The sequence below is a fragment of the Amphiura filiformis genome, chromosome 19, assembly GCF_039555335.1.
Source record: "Amphiura filiformis chromosome 19, Afil_fr2py, whole genome shotgun sequence".
Taxonomy (NCBI): Eukaryota; Metazoa; Echinodermata; class Ophiuroidea; order Amphilepidida; family Amphiuridae; genus Amphiura; species Amphiura filiformis.
The window spans coordinates 10798337-10819638 of NC_092646.1; the positions used below are offsets into that span (position 1 = coordinate 10798337).

At 36.7% G+C, this 21302-nt stretch overlaps 1 protein-coding gene across 1 annotated transcript in view; it reads right to left on the reverse strand.

Moving 5' to 3' along the window:
- Window positions 1-1251: 1251 nt before the first annotated feature.
- LOC140140910 (unconventional myosin-VI-like) overlaps window positions 1252-21302 on the reverse strand; it is a 115424-nt gene continuing 95373 nt past the window's right edge. The window contains 7 exon segments of the mRNA XM_072162664.1: window positions 1252-6179; window positions 8010-8225; window positions 9080-9229; window positions 10388-10512; window positions 16181-16282; window positions 16837-16987; window positions 18015-18294. Coding sequence (XP_072018765.1) covers window positions 5989-6179; window positions 8010-8225; window positions 9080-9229; window positions 10388-10512; window positions 16181-16282; window positions 16837-16987; window positions 18015-18294 — 1215 coding nt within the window. The 3' untranslated portion in view covers window positions 1252-5988.

Below are 21302 nucleotides of genomic sequence, written 5' to 3' on the forward strand. Positions count from 1 at the left end.
TTTTTAACACGAAGATATAGGGATGATGACGGTGTGCGGGGTCCAGATTTGGAGGTGATTCCATGTGGGGGAGTGTAGGAGATTAAAGTCATGTCTCCCATAAATTTAATCTGGAATAGCCCAAACGAACTGAAGAGTCACAAGTTCAGATGTAAGAACATTTGTCTGTAGTTTAAAGCGTAATTTCATCATCCAATTCTGGAAATTAAAAAATAACTAAAACAATATTAATTTTGTTTACATTTTTTTATCATGTGGCAAAATTTCAGGAAATCCGAAAATTTCCGGAAAACTTGCATCCCTGCACAGGGTTATTTTTGTATGAGTAATCTGTTTTAGAACATTATGTAGGCCTACATCATGGTCATCTTGAATCTGGCATATAATACAAATAGTTTTATCAAATATAAGTATACAAAATATAATGCACAGCACGACATCAAGAAAGAGCAGTAATATTAGTATACACTTTGGTTAACCATCACATAGATTGACAATTTATTTCATGCAGGTCAAAGTTCACCAATTGCGTTATATTACTTGGGTGTGCCTTACAGTATATGTAATGGGCTATTCCATTAAAATCCACACTCCCCCTGTGGAAGATTTTGGAAATAGCTTCCACAGGGGGAGTATGAATTTTAAATGGAATGAACACATTAGCAGCTCCATTTAAAACTCACCCTTCCTCTGTGGAAGATTCGTGTTGAATCTTTCTCAGAGGGAGTATGAAATTCAAATGGAGCTGCCTAATGTGCTCATTCCATTTGAAATTCATACTCCCCCTGTGCAAGATATTTCCAAAATCTTCCACAGTGGGAGTGTGGATTTTAAATGGAATAGCCCAGTGGACAAACTACAGTTGATACCACTGGCTTCAGAATTTAATGAATAATAAATTAATTCTGCAAATTATAGCGCAAGTTGCAGCGCAAGTTGAAGAAAAATCAAGCGAGGGCGACATTTTAATAATTCATTGACTTTTCTAAATTCTTACACTGGAATTATTTATCTTTCCTTTAAAAAAATGGTAATTCCAAATAGCCAAGAACCTCTTACAATTGTACTTTACCAACATGGAATGTTTTCAGTTTTAACAATATGTCATCAAATTGAACACAAATAATAATATAAATGAGAAGGCACTAGGACAGAGCCAGTTATGAATACAATCTAGTAGACTACAACAATGCATAGATAAAGTGACATGATTACTTCATAATGTGGTTAAAATCCAAGGGAAGATTATCAACAGTGGATGATACACTAGGATCCAAAACATTCTCATGTAATAGTACACAGTTCTTTAACCCCAATACATTTGTACATTCATTGAATGACCTTTGAAAATTTGAGTACAAAAACTCGTACTCCGCAACTTGAGGTCAATTTTTGCACTATGATTGTTTAATTGAGGTTATTGGACTATGCCATTGGGATGAGGCCATTGTGGTCCATATTGTTGTGATTACTGCATAATGATGAATACCATCTAACTAGAAACTATCCTTTTCTATTTTACAACTACAGAGGGTGATGTTACAATTTTTTCTTACAGTGCAAAGGCAGTTTGCCAATGTTGCTCCCCACGTTCAAATGAATTGCACAAGATGCTTCACAGGCTATAAACCATAAAACGATATGAAATTACCCTGCAGTGATCTTCCATGGCATCCTTTACAATTTTACTGATAATATTGGCCTAACTCTACAATACCCTTTGAACCCAGTGTTTACGGTTAGGATTGCCAAAAAGTGATCAAAAAGAACAAAAAGTGGCCTATTTTGCCAAAAGGAGGCGGTTCCACAGACGGAGTACGGATTTCAAATGGAATAGACAATTGGGTAACTTCTATTTGAAATACTCACTCCAGCTGTGCAAGATATAGATAAAGTCATATATAGGGAGACTATGGGTTTCACCCTAGCCAATTCCATTTGAAAAACATACTCCGACTGTGTGAAATACTTGTCTTAAATCTCCCACATGGTAGATTTCAAATAGTATAAGCCCAATATAGGTTAGAATGGAGGATTCAATGTAAACATTTCCATAAAACACAGGGTAGGGTAGACGGGCCTGTACCACATACTCAAAAGTGAGCCAACCCTCCTTTCCTTGACTGAAGTTCCATAAACACTATGGTTAAAATACCAAACTTTAGGGTTACACAATATGGTTATGAATACAATGCAGACATAACTTTTTAACAACACATTTGTTTGATAAAAGTATTATATTTATTTTGAAGTTGAAGTATGGTAGAGTTGGGAGTGCCGAGTTGTCAACAAGGTTTACAAAACATACATTTTTATCGACATAAAAGATTTGGTTACCAAAAACACAGTGAAACATACAAGGTTCTTCGTGTGTCACACTACACCAGTGACAAGTACCAATATGCCCAATACTAGATAGAATATAAGCCAGTTTCCTATTGCTACTCAGATGAGACTCAGAACATGGCGTGTATACACCACAGCATCAAGCCTACTGAGGAACTAGTCTAAGTCATGTTTCAGCTGCAGCTTATATTCTTACATTTACGGTACTATTTTATTATGTGACATGATCAAGGGAATGAGTCACATGTCGACCCTGATCGAAAATGAGTTTTGCATATGTTTCTAAAGAAGACATTCAGAGCTTTCAGAAATTGAAAACTGCATGTTGATACGACATTTGCAAAGTTACAACAATTTATCAATCAATAAAACAATATAAAACAAAAGAATTTGAACACTTTCTTTGCCAATATCTCAAAATCAATATTTGCGACATCCGACTCATTTCCCTTGATTGTGTCACATATAGCTTACCCTATATAAAAATCAGCACACACAATCAGATGGGGACACATATACACATATTATAAGATACAGTGTACGTAAGTAATGTTTTCTACAATAAAAGGTGAAGTTCAGCATCTTCTGTGTTAATTCTTTTAGGAGGCTATCGATACTACAGTACAGGACAAAATGAATCCGGTCAAGCACGTAGCATGAACTCAAAGTGTTTCTACACATTAACCAATATAAAGTACAGTAGGCCTATGGGGTCAAACAAATCACTCGGTTTTGGTTCAGTTCATTTGGTCTTGTACTGCATGTACACATTCACATTGTCCAAATGCATCTCAAATTCCTCATTTTTTATAATAATATCAACTGATTGGAGCACAAAATATGTAACTGTTGTGGCTGATTGGAGCACAAAAAGGTTAACCCCCTGGACACTACTTGTTATCTAACAGCATTTCTGATTGGTTGATAACTTGAAATGCTCATTTCAATTGCCAATTATGACTAGGGTTTAAACTGTTTATGGTCAAACTTGCATTTGCAGACGATCTTATTAATACCATCCTTGATTGGTTCAATATTGGACACAATATTCATTTTGGCCAATCGGCAGGTAGTTTTCATGGGGTTAACTGCCAACTGCTCCAACAGTTGATATCATAGTGACAGAATAAGTACAACTCAAATATAATTTAATTTCTATAGACTTGATTTGAAGATACAAGTATATACGATGTGATCAAGTAAAATCAGTCCGAAGTCGGAAATATAGATTTGGAGATATAGCCAAACAAAGGAAGTATTTCCTTTGATTTCTATTGTTTTGGAACTCAACTGCTTATATCTTTTGAACTGGTTGTCCAAATTCAATGTGGTTTTCTGCAAAATGTAGCTTTACAAATGCTGTTTAGAATCCTATAAGAAACTGAAAATTGAATATTTCTGACTTCAGATTGATTTTGCATTATCACACCACAAGCAAGTTAAATTGCACAAATAATGAAATGCTTATGATAAGTTAATTGATTAGAGCTGACACACAATGGTAATAATTTGATAATTTAGACAGGTATCTGTGTTTGAATTGCAAAAATTATGAAATGATTTTGGTCAATTCATTTAATAAAGCTGCCAAACAATCACAATAATAGCAACAATTCCATTTGTTCCATTTGAAATTCATACTTCTTCAGTGAAAGCAGGAAAGTGAAAGATATTTCCAAAATCTTCCACAGGGGGAGTGTGGATGGAACAGCCCATATGTGGAATTAAAACCAAGAAAAAAATTCTTACCAGCTCAATAGTAAAAGTTCAAAACCTGTAAAATGATATTTTGGCAAAAGAATATTCCAAAATTGATAAAAAATCTCATTGTTTATCATAACACAATGGACATTGTTGTCATTGAAATGGAACACATTTTATGGTAAGCTTGTATCACACACTCCATCAAATCAATGTGCTATTACAGTTGATGTATACACCTTATGTAAGACATGACCTTAAAGGTGGTACTACCCCCCTGATAAATTTTGTGACTAATTTTGCATTTTTCTCAAAAAATAACTACACACTGATAACAAATCCAATTACTTCACTGAAATTTCAGTGATTCAAGACAAGTAGTTCATATATGTTAAGAAATAAGGTACATTCTAGTGGTACCTCTTTTCTGATCATAAATAACATACCGCTTGTCTTGAGTCACTGAAATTCCAGTGTAGTAACTGGATTCCTTGCCCCTATAATATACATCACTTTTGTTACCAGTGTGTTATTATTTTGTGAGAAAAATGCAAAAATAGTCACAAATTTATCAAGGGGTGTAGTACCACCTCAAGGACATGTCGTGCATAGGGGGTGTATGCATTTCAACTGGAATAGCCCAGTTATTTGGCAGTGAGAGCCAGACCTTATTTAAATGGGGCAGGTACATAAACTATCAAAATATATTGTAATATGTGTTTACTTGTGATTATATAGTTTGAATAAATATAATAATATAAATTAATTTGATGTGTTCAAACACTGAATTTCACAAAATACTCTACTAGTACTACTTTGATTGAGAAAGACCTTCACATTTTCCATTATTCAATTTAATGTGGAAAAATACATTGTATCTTGGGTGCGTTTGGATAACACTTATCATAATAATAAACTATTATGTTGTAATCACAGAGGAATAAGATAAGACAGACCGCGTACCACCAGTCAAAGTCCCCGTGTATTGTATGGTACCAGTTCTCGCATATTCATGAGGGCCGATTGTTCGGTCGTGCTGTGTCAAACAATCACGCCAGCGCTGCGTGCCTTCGCGTATACGCGATAGAGCGTTGCGTGCTTTCGCGATTACGTGATAGACCATGAAAATACGCGGTAATTGCGTAGCAGTCTCGCCTGTCGCATTTCATGGAACAATCGGCCCTCATTATCGGATGAGGCGGAGACTTTGACTGGTGGTACGCGCTCTGTCTTATCTTACTCCTCTGTGGTTGTAATAGTATCCATTGCTCCTTGGAATGTTGCATCATGGGAAGATATTATGAATGGTCCACAGAGACATATTTCTACACAGGGTTGCCAAACCCTTGATTTGGTAGCCCAATTGGGCAACTTTCGAACATTTCCTCTACCATAAATACCAATGGTTAACAAAAAAGTTGGTTGACCTTTCAACATTGGTTCCTGTGACTTCTAGTAGTATCCTATACCATAGAAACCAATGACTAAGAGAAAAATTGGCCGCATTTTTGTATTATTTGACTCACGATTAGGGCTGAACTTTATTGGCAACCCTGTTTCTACTACCCAACATGAAAATAATGTTTATGATCATAGACCATTATCCCTTGTACCATTCATATCATTATTTCTTTGTATAAATTTATAGTATTACTGTCCAATTGGTAACATCTACCAAAAAGTTCATTTTACGGTGTTATACTATATATAGCATCTAATTAACACACACACATTGATTTTCAGAGAAAAAAATACACCATTAAATACAATCATACTATTATACCGGGCACACATAAGAACAATATATAATAGTGATAAAAAATTACATTTATTCTTCGTATACTTTTTCAATATTTATATCTTGTAAATTTGTTCCTACATAATGCTATCTAATTCCCTTTCAGGCTACGAATTTTGCACAAGGTGAGAAGCGATAAATTCTCAACGTTGTAGTTTGGCGGTGGCGTATGTCGGACGCGCCTGCTTGTTTCGTATAGCCGTCATAAGGTATTCACGACCTCCTTGCTTGTTCCATTCGTCATCAAATTCACGTTCTAGGATCTCGGCGCCTGGTTTTCGCGACAGACCGGTTTCGTCCAGTTTCAATTCGCACATTTGTAGATCGTCTTTACCTGCATAATAAATTGAAGAAAATGGGTATGATACAGCGTCAGTTTAAAATATGGAACAACCTGAAACGTATGAAGATGCAAAAAAAAAAAAATCATACCATATATCCATCTTCCTTAACTTGAGATATAGGCAATTGCACATATGTGACCAGCTCCAACAAAACCCAGAACAAGTCGCCATGTTATAGACCTTTTAAAGATGACATTCCCAAAAAAAAAAATCAAATTTTGGAATCTTAAGTTCTTGGTATTTGACCTTGGGACTGTAGAAAAATATCAAGGTATCATTTACAAAATTATCCATATCTTGAAAAGTACTGATGCTATGTATATGATTTTGGTATCATTGTGAAGCTTACTGTCCCGTGCTTACATTTTTATTAAAATCATGAAATGTCAAAAATGTGACTTGTTCCTGGTTTTGTCAGAACGGGTCACATATATGGTCCAAGAGGGCCAAAGGCGGCAAATTTAAAATTGAGATAAAGGCAAAAATATGGAGTCATGGAGCAGATCGTGTCACATAATTATAGTACTGGTCAAATATTAAGAAAATGCAGGAAAATCTATGTGTTTGTGGCCCCTGAACATGTTTAAAACAAAACTGCCAACAGGTTACATGGGAGGTTTTGCTTGAAACATGTTCAGGGGCCAATGACACAGGAGTTTTTCCTGCCCAACAACGATATGTGCTACTTTTGATCATAGTTTTAATATTTACCCTGAAATTTTTTAAGTAGGGTGTCAATTTAATTGCAGATAAGGCAGATGCTGGTGACCTTAACTTTAAAGTTTGAAAATGGCACTATTGGCTTTTGAATCTGAAATCTTCAATCCTTCATTATATTTCAATTAAGCAATCTTTTTACAACCAATAATAATAATTTTATGAAACTGATAATTGAGAATAGTTTGGGGTCATTTAAACATTGAAACTTTCTCAAATCCAAAGCTCCTGAAAAACAAGTATTACACCTTGTTTCACCTCATAGTTGGTGATGACGGAGGTGTAAATTTTGCTGATCAGGAAATTGTGTGCTCTAACCTAATCCCAGCTTGTGGGGCAACCAATGTTAAAGCTCTGACATCGCTACCACATTCATGGTGAAACAACGTGTAGTACATATGTTTGCAACAATGGGATACTCTAATTGAAATCCATGCACTCTCTATTGAAGACAAAACCTTATCTTCCACACATGGAGTGTAAATTTCAAATGGGGTTATAATTGGTGACTCCATTTGAAATCTATGGCTCCATTTGAAATCTACACCAATCCCCTGTGTGGGAGATTAAGGTTATGTCTTCCATTGGGGTGTATATAGATTTCAACTGGAATAGCCCAATTGCTTTTGGCCATGTATAAATGCAGGTTTTCAAGAAGCAAAATCATTGGGCAAATCCAGTTGAAATCCGTAACCCCCTATGGAATTCTAGACATTAATCTCCCACACAGAGGGGGTGTATAGATTTCAAATGGAATCACCCATTCAGGTAACCAAATTTGAAATTCACATACTCTGTGCGGAAGATTATGGTCATGTCTTAGATATGAGGTGTATGGATTTCAACTGGAATATCCCATTTGGGAGCAGACGACACTGAATGGGTGGGCCCATTTGAAATTCACACCCCCTGTGTGGAAGATTAAGGTCATGTCTTCCATAGGGGTATATGGATTTCAAATGGAATATCCCATTTGGGAGCAGACGACAGTGAATGAGTGGCTCCATTTGTAATTAACACCCCTGTGTGGAATACTAAGATGAAGTTTTAAACAGGGGGTGTATGGATTTCAACTGGAATAGTCCATAACACTTGTATCTTACCAGCCACAAGTAAAACAGGGACTTTATCTGGATGAAGCTCCATCTGGCGAGCAATCCATTGTCCATCAAAATGCGCGCACCACCACCCCTTCAGTTTCACGTTGGCATTGGTAGCGGATGGTCTCATAAACTGCACACGGAAGTAACGCTGGGAGTTGTTTGCTGGAGCAGCCGATGGTGCCGGTATCAGAGGTTGCAAGAGTTGATGTTCTTGAGCTGTGATGATGAAAGGTGCAAAGAAAGTTCGGTAATTCAAAATAGAGTGCATTGTGGGTAAAAATCTGGTGGGATATCACGCCAGAATTCATACAGTATTTTGGTGGCAACAAAGAAAACTCCTTATTTTGTTTGCTTTACCTCAATCATACAGTTAAATTGGTCAAACACGTCACATAATGTGGTCATTGTAAAGCGTGCTTTTGTACTGTGTTACAAGACGCCGTCATACTTTTTCAATAACCTGCATTTGCGTACGTGCATTTCAAATTTATTAACTGTGATTGGATTAAACACATCACATATATATCCATGAGGTTATGAATATTATTTATGATTATGCACATTTCCTACGATAAGATAAGCAAAAGATCTCAACATGCAGTATCATTATTCATGTTCATTATATTCAGATGTGTTGAGCTTATAAATATTCATAAATATGCAGGCAACTTGACACTACAGTCTACATTTCATTTGAACGAACACCTGATCACATACTGCTGTGTTTGTTCAAATGAAATTCTTACTGTAGACCAGAGTTTCTGCTCTATCAATGAATCAGCACCATAGTAAATGATGCTAGAGCAATTGGGCCTGTTGAAACTGGCAGCATTTGTCCAGGTCAAATTGAGAAAAATAACATTTTATGAAAACACGCATTTTGGTGCATTTTTGGAAAATTACTAAAACAAGCTGAAAAACAGCGTAAATTGGGGTAAAAACACCAAATATGGGCTGAAAATAAAAGAAAACACATAAATTTTGGCAACAAAAACTGAGGAAATCAGCTGAAGAGAAACTCTCCTCACTCCTGTAAACCGTAATTCAGGGAGATGTAAGTCAGATCTTACCACTTTGTACAACAGCCTGGGGAGCTCTGACTGGTTGTTCTTTGTTTCCTGCAGCTGCTGATTGGTTCTTCTTGTTCTTTGTTTTCCATGCATGGTATACCTTGAGACGACGATGGAACTCCTCCTTGCATGCTGCTAGTAATTCAACATCTACAGAGAGCAAATACAGAGATGTAAGTATACCATATTCATTCCACTAAGCACACTGGCTGCTTGCTTAAGTAAGTCATTTTGGTGCATGCTTATCTTTTTCCATTTGTCACAATTAAAAAACCTTCATTGTCTCATTTGGGCCTTCCATTAGGGGTCACCAAGAGGTATGGACCTCTTATGAACTTTTTCCCCCTAGACCTGAGAAGTTACAACCAAAGCCTATTTCCCACACCCCTGGGAAGACGCCCTGTCTCTACCCACAACCCCTGAGGGACATCTAATTTCTAACATGTGGAGGTGCCAATTTGTGTCCCTCAGTTCAGTATATTAACATCAAGCTGTTATTACTGAGTATGGACACCCTCAGCCCATTCCCCACACCCCTGGGAGGTGCCTTCCCCTCCTGACACCTCTGAGGAATATCCCTAACTGTTGATGTGTTATTTATGTCTCTCAATCAGTTCAGCATATATCCATTTGGTCAAATCAAGCTAATTTCCATTTGAATGGTTTGTTTATGTCCCTACTGGATGACAATATGACAACTAAACCTCAGACCTGCTCATTTGCCACACCCCTGGGGAGATGCTCATTTGTCACATGCCTGGGGAGATGCCCATCCCCAGATGCCCATTTGCCACACTCCTGGGGAGATGCTCACCCCTCCTGACACCTCTGAGGGATATATCTCTCAGTTCAGCATATTTCCATTTGGTCCCCATTCACCTCATTCCTGGGGGACATGTTTATCCCCTCCATTATGGTATTTCTCTTCTTTAACTTTGGATGTGTTGATTGTGTCCCTCAGTTACATTTAAATTTGGTCAAATCAGGTTTGTTTGGAGCAGCACTAGAAATCTCGGCCCTAGCCCATTCCCAAAACCTCTGGGGAGATACACTTCCCCTCCCGACACCTCTGGGGAGACACCCTTCCCAGCTCCTGACACCTCTGGGGAGATACCCTTCACCTCCTGACACCTCTGGGGAGACACCCTTCCCAAGCTCCTGACACCTCTGGGGAGATACCCTTCACCTCCTGACACCTCTGGGGAGACACCCTTCACCGCCCGACACCTCTGGGAAGATACCCTTCCCCTCCTGACCCCTCTGTAGAGATACCATTCCCCTCCCGACATCGCTGAGGGATATCCTTACCTGTGGATGTGTTGATAGTGTCCCTCAGTTCGGCATATTTTAATTTGGTCAAATCAACCTTATTTGGTGCAGCAGCTACAGAACTAGGAGCAGGGGCTGAGGCTTGTACTGCTTGCACTTCAACCCTATGATGAGAGAAAAATGAAACATATTAGACATATTTGCACTGTCATCTTAAAACTGACAAAAAGTGTCATTTTCAAAGCAATGGGCTATTCCACTTAAACTCACACTACCCCCCTGGAAGATTTTGGAAATATCTTCCATGGGGAAGTATGAATTTCAAGTGGAATGAACACATTATGTAGCTATGTTTGAACTTCATACACCCTCTGAGAAAGATTCAATCTGAATCTTCCATTGATGGAGGGCGAGTTTTAAATGGAGCTGCTAATGTGTTCATTCCATTTGAAATTCATACCCCCCTATGGAAGCTATTTCCAAAATCGTCCATAGGGTGAGTGTGGATTTTAAATGGAACAGCCCAATATTTTCCTGGTCCATTGTCCTCTTTGTTATTTGGCACTTCAACAAAACCACATCAAAACAACGGCATAGAGGCCATGGCCAGTTATAGACCCAAAACATTTCAAACTCTTTGTGATGAGCAGAATATTTCCCTACACACCACTTAAAGGGGTGTGACCAGGCTGACAGTCTCATCCCCTATATTTCTTTATCAAAAGTGAGATTTTGGTATCAGAAGAAAGCTCTTATTTTTCTCATTAACTCACTAAAATTTATCGTCAAAGATATGTTAGATGGTGAGAACAAAAATGTGGTGAATTGCGGTAACCACACCGGAACATTACGTACTATTCTATGGGGCATTGACATACACGTTTTTAGTAGAATTCCAAGATTGGATTATTTAAATATATAAATATGCTCAGAGGCTTTATATTAATTACTTTCATGCAGAAAAAGGAAAAAATGGGTAACCGATCTGCAGTTTCATGCACATTGATAAAAAGTTGAAATTCAAGGATATCAGCTAGATTCAAGGAATTCAAGCTTCAGGAGTTGTTCAAAAAGTTATTAGCATAAAAAACATTATCTGCGTAATTTTCATAAAAGCAGTGTGTTAAGTCAAGGCACATCCAAAGAAATTCATTTGACTGATTGACTTATTTTCTTTATGGAATTTATCATGGGTACATACACTCCTCAAAGTAATTACAGGATCAAAAAATTGTATTCAATATTTTTAAGATGTTTCAAGATGTTAAATAGTCATGACAAGACTTTTTAGAGTGTTTAGTAGAGCATGGACAAGGCCACATAATAAAAAGATATTTCGATTTGGGACAAGTATGGTCAAGATAATCTGGATGAAATTTTTTATCCTTTAATTACTTTGAGGAGCGTATTAAGGTTAAGGATGGTGGTTAGTTAGTTGCTTAGATGCAACTTCTGTTCAGATATGGCACACTGATGTATCTTCTATAGTGCCCTGTCGACTTTATGCTCATTATTTTTTGTGTGGGCACTGGGCAGGTCACATTTGTCTCTAAACAGAAGTCAGAATGATAATGCAAATATAACAGCTGGATGAGTTTGACAGGCATAAATAAAACAGAAATGAGTCCAGAGTTGCAGCTGGAAAAAAGAAATGAATGGTGATGATGAAATTGGGATAAAATGTACAAATAGAAGAATATCATTATTGATTATGACAGATGCTATAAATTTAGCTTATTAATGTGATACAATTCTCTGTTTTTTTATCTGGAAGCGTTATTGAACTGACCGTAGTTCATATAATATGCCATGCTAGTTAGAAACCATGTAGGTTCATGCAATTATCATGGTCCTACCATTCAAGCAAGGTAAAAAAGATCCCTAGGGGTCTATTTCACTCAACTTAAAAGCCCTTCCTATCTCAAGAAACCGTTCGCAAGTTACAAATACCCTTTTGCTAGATTTAACTTAACGAAGGATCTCTCTATTAAACAGGCATGAGAATGATCATCCATAAAAAAAAACCTGAAGTTCTTAAAAGAAGCCTGAAAAAGTGTGTGAAATTGAGCTAATAAAAAGGCCTGAATTCAGGTTTAAACCTGAAAATTCTCATGCCTGATTTTAATCCCTATTACTTACGAAGGGTACAGATCGTTTAAAAATGGAGTTTATGATTCATTTTGAGACTTTTGAAGCTTTATAAAGTTGAGTGAAATGGACCCAGAAGTTCATGCTGCATATAGAAGTTCAATTTCTTGGGAAATCCCAAGAAAAACTAGCTGCAATATGTTCTTATCTCTGGGTACATGCATGCATTTCAAGGCCCTGTATATATTAATAGTCAAGATAGGCCATTGAGGTTGCATGCATGGTAGAAAGATTTTGTTCTCAGCCATCTTGAAGGAAACAAAATGAAGAGTGAGATGCAAAATGCTATATATCCAAAGGCTTGCCTTGTGTATTTTTTGCCTTGATATTGGGCTATCCCAGTTGAAATCCACACTACCCCTGTGGAAGATTTTGGAAACATCCTCCACATTTAGTACAGGGGGAGTATGTTTTTCAAATATAATTGGTCAGAGTTAATCATTTTGAAACCCACACTCCCCTGTATTATAGCTTTACCTATATCTTCCACAACTGGAGTAAGTATTTCAAATGGAAGTTGTGTATTCTATTCAAAATTGATACTCCCTCTGTGGTAGACTTTAGCTAAATCTTCCACAGAGGTAGTGTGGATTTTAAATGGAATAGCCGGATTAGCCATTATCACTAGAGTATAAAATAACACCATCAATAACAATAATGATAAAAAAAATAACTCAAGGCAGCAATAACATATAGAACACATCTTGCATCCTAACTCTTCAAATATTAGTAGTATACTGGTCCATGCAATGATGTAGACATGCCGTATGTTGACAAAGCCATCACTTACCGCGGCCTCCCCACATGCCCACTATGCCAATGGTTTTGACATGTGATACATTGATTCATATTATTACCCGATTCTTTGGATGCTAGTAATCTTTTCCTATGACAACGCATGTGTGAGTAGGAAGTAGGAGGAGAGATGATGAGCAATCATGATTCTGTAAAAATTGGTACAATGAAGAGTAAGAGAGAGACCTCACAATGTAGAGTAAGAGAGATCTCACAATGAAGAGGAAGAGTGACCTCACAATGTAATGTAATTTAGAGAGACCTCACAATGAAAAGTAAGATCTCTCACAATGAAATGTAAGAGAGACCTCACAATGTAGTGTATAAACAACCTCACAATTTTGTGAAGAGAGACCTCACAATGTAGTGTAAGAGACCTCACAATGTAGAGTAAGAGAGACCTCACAATGTATAAGAGACCTCACAATGTAGTGAAGAGAGACCTCACAATGTAATCTCAGAGAGACCTCACAATGTAGTGTAACAGAACTCACAATGTAATCTAAGAGAGACCTTACAATGTACAGTGTAAGAGGCCTTACATTGAAAACTATAAGAGAGACCTCCATGGACGAAAAAGATAACAGACCTCGTACAAGCAGTCAAAGTCTCAGCATCACCCGATAATGAGGGCTGATTGTTCCAAGAAATGCGACAGGCAAAACTTCTACGCACTTACCGCATATTTTTACAGTCTATCGCGTTATCGCAAATGTACGCAATGCTGGCGTGATTGTTAGACATGGCATAATCGAACAATCAGCCCTCATGAATATGCGAGAATTCACAGCATACAATATACACAGAGACTTTAACTGTTGATTCATGGTCTGTAGTAGTCTGTGGAGATCGATGAAGACTTCAGAGAGACTTCACAATGAAGAGACATGAATATGGTCCTGCATAGTAAGACGTTAACCCATCTCTGGATAGGCTGCTACAGATAGATATTATTAGAACAATAATCATGATATCCAATGTGACCTGTTCCCATGAAAGTCGCAAGTTGGTGGTTTTGAGACCTTCCAATTGTTGAGTTGCTGTTCTTGTTTGAAGACACCTGTATAGTCAGTGGTATGTCATTTGTGAATGGAGACATAATATATGCTGTACTCGCAATTCTGTCCAAATTCACAAAGGACATACCACATAAGGTGTCTTCAAGCAAAGAACATCAACTCACCAATTGGAACGTCTTGAAACTCGTAACTTACAACTTTACGATCGTTTTCTGGGGGCAGGTCACAAATAGTACAAAGAAGAGAGAGTTTTGAACCAATATTTTGTACATGATGATTAACTTCAAACAACACACTATACTATAATTCAAGTCATGAAATGAGTCACTAATAATACATTGCTACATAAAGGTACTTTTAAAGTTTTTAAAGAGTGCAATATATGGATATGATTGTGCTATATTGCAAAAAACATGGTTTATCTGATGCAAACAGGCAAGGACTATTCCAGTTGAAATTCATACACCCCCTGGAAGACCATGACCATGACCACACAAGGAATGTAGATTTCAAATGGAGTCACCCATTCAGGTAACCCTATTTGAAATTCACTCAATGTGTGAAAGATTACGGTATTTTCTTCCACAGAGGGTGTATGGATTTTAACTGGAATAAGCCAATGCCCTGGTGTATTTCTCTAATTTCTCTAACATGGTTACATTTAAAAAGAGGTGGTGTAATTTGGATCATATCCAAAATCATTGAACCACACAAGGAGGAGGCAGAAATGGCAAGTTATTTGCACAATGAAGAAGAGAAACCATTTTTTTCACTGATAAACTTGGTTTCTCGATTGAAAATCCAGGTTTTGCTTTCCAAACTGAGAACCAAGTTTATCAAATCAGTGAAGGATCCAATTAAGAAACCAAGTTTATCAAAATTGGAAAGCCAAGTTGCTTTTTTAGTATAAATCCGGTTTTTCAATTTTAAACTGGATTTATCGATTTGAGCAGCTAATTTAAGTTTGTGAATAACATAGTTTTCCACCAAGAAAACAACATTTTCAAACCCTGGCTTCTCAAATTGATAAACATGTTTCTCAATTTAAAATAAAAAAACATATTTAAAAACAAAGCAAAACAGGTTTTCAATTGAGACACCAGGTTTCTTGACAAGAAACCACAATAAAAATACAGTTCTCTATTTTATTGTGCAAATAACTTACACTTGCGGCATAATCAAGCTATTCCAATTGAAATCCATACACACCCTATATGGAAGATATGACCTTAATCTAAAGCCAAGAATTTTCTGCTTTACAAATGCTAAATTCCGCTTTTCTCCGCTTTGTAATTTTAGCACATTTCTGACATAATAAAATTTCACAAGAATCTTGTGACGATCATTGCGATTTGCAAAGTTGGGATGGGTAATTGGGTATCATGGCTGCAATGGGGCGTTGTACGGTAAATTTATGACGGATTTTACTTTATTTTGATGAATTTTGAAGACCCATTTCATTTAGTATTTTATTTATTTCTTTTCAATTGTATTTTTTTCCTTTTTCTAGGTCATTTTTGATTATTTTTTTATTTTTTTCTCAGAAATCGTTTTCCGCTTTACCTCAATTCGCATGATTTTCATGGAATTTCCTGCAACGCGGAAAATTCTTGGCTTTACCTTAATCTCCCACACAGGGGTGTGTATTTCAAATGGGGATACCTGAATGGGTGACTACATTTGAAATCTACACCCATGTGTGAGAGATTAAGGTCATGTCTTCCATATAGGGTGCAGATTTCAACTGGAACAACCCATTGCAAAATCTAGTCTAACCCTCAAACAAAACCATGTTAGGGGTGGACAATATTCTGCAATTAAACAAAATTTGCAATGGACAACAATAATTTTTGTCAGTTCTTCCACCTACCTTATAGCAGGTTCTTCCGGTGCCATCACCTGGGATTCGCTCTCCTGGGCTAGACGTAGTGCCAACTCATGATCACGACGCTCTTGCTCCTTCTGAGCATTCCTGAATAATGAAGAATTAATAAAAATGTGAGGATTTTCTTTGTTTTACCTCATCTGTTAGGCTTAACATTAAAAGGGATATATCTGACAGTGGAAACTAATATTTTGTGGAAAAGAATTACAATTCTTATGGAACTGTTACAATATATAATGGCAGTATACAGCATGTCTTATGATTAATTTTGCACCTTAAAATATACATGTACAAACCATCTCAAAAGTTAGGGCTTAGTAATAAGAAGCTTTCTTTCCAGAAGGCACAATCCTGTTTAGGGGTAAAATTTGTAGCAAAAGTGCCTAAAATTCCTGTTTAGAGGTGTATTTTGCTCAAAAGGGCAAATCCTGTTTAGGGATTGGTTTGAAAATGTCTGGTCGTGCATGTGTACACTGTGAAACTTGAGTAGCCCCCCTGGGGAATTTCCCCAGGTGTAATACTAGGTAAATCCCCAGCCATATTGGTTTGTCACCGATCAGAGAGCAAAATATTGAAATGAATAAGTTGCACCAGTCAAGTAATTCATATTTTAATCAATCCTTAATCTGTTACAATCATACCTGCGTAATTCTTCCTGCAATCTCTTGAATTCCTCCTCCTGTTTCTTCTTGTCCCGTTCCAATTGTTTGCGCTCTTCTTCCAATCGCTTCTTCTCCCTCTCCAGTGTAACGCGGAGATCCTCTTCTTCTCGCTTACGCCTCTCCTCCATTTCTTTTTTTTCTATTGGATAACAAAATTCGGAGCAACTTTAATCATCACTGCTGCATATGCAGTCTTTGCTGTGGGCTACTCAGGAGAGCAGACTGCTCCCTCTGAAAATATTTTCAGGTTAACCCCATGAGAACTACCTGCCGATTGGCCAAAAAGAAGTTTTTATTATCAATTGGACCAATCAGCAACATTGTTAGAATAATTTCACCACTCAAAAACATTGGGGTGAATTATTTGCAAAGCTCCATTCTGATTGGTGATTAAAATGAAGGTATCATGTAATTGACCAATCAGAGGCAATGTTAGATCGACAGGTAGTGCTCAGAAGATGGAAGACAGTAAAATGAAAGAAAACTCAGCCCTTTTTGGATCCGTTTTCAAATGGCCAGCCCTTTTGAGATCCTTAAATCTCTAGAGTACTTGGTTCTGAAGTTTTATCCCTCTGTTTTAAAGCGGTTTCTTCACATTTCTAAACTGTTTTAAAACATCACCTAAGTGATAGAGTTGCAATATCTCAATTTATACCGATTTAGGCTCTTTTTTATTTTCAAATCTGACCAACCCCTTCCACAGAGAGTGTGAGCCTGGACAAGCAAAACTCATTCAAGTTGAAATCCATACACCCCCGATGGAAGAGATCACCTTTATCTCCCACACAGGGGTGTAGATTTCAAATGGAGTCACCCATTCAGGTAACCCCATTTGAAATTCACACTCCCTGTGTGGAAGATTAAGATCATGTCTTCCATAAAGGGTGCATTTTTAAACTGGAATACCGTCGAATTCCGTCTCGAAGCATATATGCCTCTAAACGAGGGTTTTTTTTAACGAAAGATATGAAAGGCCAATAGGCCTACCCTTCTCAAAAACATTGCAATAGATTGGTCTTACAAATATACATGTTTGTACAGCCGCCTTTATCAGTAATATAGTTGTTCAAACTCCAAATAACGTTTTTGTTGAGTGTCTGCCCCTTGTCTCTTGTGTCAAAAAAACCTCGTTTAGAGGCATATATATGCTTGTAGACGGAATTTTACGGTAGCCCATCGCACTCACTTCTTCCGCTCCTCTTCTTCCAATTTGCGTTTACGCTCTCTCTCCGCTTCCTCCTCTTTCCGCTTCCTGTCTTCTTCCTCCTTACGTTTGCGTTCCCTTTCCATCTCTTCCTGAATGCGACGCAGACGTTCCTTCTCTGCCTGCTCGGAAGCTTTCTTCTCGATGAGTTCTTGCACTTGCTTGCGCATCTTGCTGGCCAAGATGAGATAAGCATCTTCAATCTGTCGTCTGGTCATCATTGGTTTAGGGGCCTGAAGAGAAACATTTTTGGTTTAAATGGACATGATTATGTGAGTGGAAGAAAGTTGATATCAGGGGTAAAATCACCAAGTGTTTATATGTACCAGTGCATATAATATCCTCTGTGCATGTACTTTTCAGCCATTTTACAGAAAATTCATCAACATAAGGTATATTGCTGATAGAGATCGATAGGCAAATGTGATCCATGCTGGGAATGAAAAAGGCTCAAAAGCTATAGAATTCTTCACAGGAGATTGCAAATTTAAGCCCTTTTCATTCACAGCATGCATCACTTTTGCCTGTTGATCGCTATCAGCAATTATACCTTATTGTCAGTAACTAAAACCCTTTGAATCTAAAAAAACCCTTTATCTTTAGAAAATCAGGGGAGTTAAGAGAATTTCAATACACCTCACTTTCAAACCCTAGTGTGACCCTGCAGTAAATAGCCACCTACTGTGGCTGACTGACTGATATTAGCAATATTTCCTACTTCTCCCCTACTTGTTTATATATTTATACAGTGGCATATCATGGCCACTCGTACCCTGGGGGCTACAGAAAAGGTAAATTTTGCCGCCCCTGCAGCAACAGCCCGAAAAGGTTGACCCAATTTTTTTCCAGCCAGGATGGTGCTCAAGAATCTAAAAAGTGGGGGGGGCAACAATAAAGGTAGAGTTTCGTTAATTGCACAACCTGTAAACATTTTCCATAATTTTCCGCCTTTTTTCATTAATAATTCTTCATGCGGCCCCTTCTGCACCTGAGATGAATATAACTAAAGAGATAGGAAGCAATGCACTTTTACCATTGTGAACCATGTCTTATGTGGCATCGTTATACAAATACCACAATCAATTTCTTAAATTAAATTGTCACACTTTCTTTTGTGCAATCACTAAAAGAACATGCTCAGTACATGAACAAACATTCAATTCTTAATATGAAGAAAAAAAATCAAACTCATAGGTTGCATTAATTTGGCAGGAATTGTTACACAAAATGAGCCAAAATTCAAGAAATTGTGTCAAAATCAGGAAAAAGGGAAGTTTACATTACATTTTGACATAATTTAATGAATTTTGACCCAAAAGTGCATTGCTTCCTACCTCATTAGTTATATTCGTCTCAGTTCTGCACAGCACTTTTTTCTTTAATAATTCTTCTTGCCGTCCCTTCTTCTTATGCAGCCCCTTCTTATTTGCCCCCCTGCTTTTATAGGGCTTGTGCCCCAAAGCCCCCCAAAATATGTGCATGTTATACCTTTATTTTCAATATGAGGTCTTGTATAGAGTTCAAAATTAATACCTTTATTTTCAATATGAGGTCTTGTATAGAGTTCTCATTCATACCTTTATTTTCAATATGAGGTCTTGTATAGAGTTCTCATTCATACCTTTATTTTCAATATGAGGTCCTGTATAGAGTTCTCATTCATACCTTTATTTTCAATATGAGGTCTTGTATAGAGTTCTCATTCATACCTTTATTTTCAATATGAGGTCTTGTATAGAGTTCTCATTCATACCTTTATTTTCAATATGAGGTCTTGTATAGAGTTCTCATTCATACCTTTATTTTCAATATGAGGTCCTGTATAGAGTTCTCATTCATACCTTTATTTTCAATATGAGGTCTTGTATAGAGTTCTCATTCATACCTTTATTTTCAATATGAGGTCTTGTATAGAGTTCTCATTCATACCTTTATTTTCAATATGAGGTCTTGTATAGAGTTCTCATTCATACCTTTATTTTCAATACGAGGTCCTGTATAGAGTTCTCATTCATACCTTTATTTTCAATATGAGGTCTTGTATAGAGTTCTCATTCATACCTTTATTTTCAATATGAGGTCTTGTATAGAGTTCTCATTCATACCTTTTTATTTTCAATATGAGGTCCTGTATAGAGTTCTCATTCATACCTTTATTTTCAATATGAGGTCTTGTATAGAGTTCTCATTCATACCTTTATTTTCAATATGAGGTCTTGTATAGAGTTCTCATTCATACCTTTATTTTCAATATGAGGTCTTGTATAGAGTTCTCATTCATACCTTTATTTTCAATATGAGGTCTTGTATAGAGTTCTCATTCATACCTTTATTTTCAATATGAGGTCTTGTATAGAGTTCTCATTCATACCTTTATTTTCAATATGAGGTCTTGTATAGAGTTCTCATTCATACCTTTATTTTCAATATGAGGTCCTGTATAGAGTTCTCATTCATACCTTTATTTTCAATACGAGGTCCTGTATAGAGTTCTCATTCATACCTTTATTTTCAATATGAGGTCTTGTATTGAGTTCTTATTCATACCTTTATTTTCAATATGAGGTCTTGTATAGAGTTCTCATTCATACCTTTATTTTCAATATGAGGTCTTGTATAGAGTTCTTATTCATACCTTTATTTTCAATATGAGGTCTTGTATTGAGTTCTTATTCATACCTTTATTTTCAATATGAGGTCTTGTATAGAGTTCTTATTCATACCTTTATTTTCAATATGAGGTCTTGTATAGAGTTCTTATTCATACCTTTATTTTCAATATGAGGTCTTGTATAGAGTTCTTATTCATACCTTTATTTTCAATATGAGGTCTTGTATAGAGTTCTTATTCATACCTTTATTTTCAATATGAGGTCTTGTATAGAGTTCTCATTCATACCTTTATTTTCAATATGAGGTCTTGTATAGAGTTCTCATTCATACCTTTATTTTCAATATGAGGTCTTGTATAGAGTTCTCATTCATACCTTTATTTTCAATATGAGGTCTTGTATAGAGTTCTCATTAGTACCTTTATTTTCAATATGAGGTCCTGTATAGAGTTCTCATTCATACCTTTATTTTCAATATGAGGTCTTGTATAGAGTTCTTATTCATACCTTTATTTTCAATATGAGGTCTTGTATAGAGTTCTTATTCATACCTTTATTTTCAATATGAGGTCTTGTATAGAGTTCTCATTCATACCTTTATTTTCAATATGAGGTCTTGTATAGAGTTC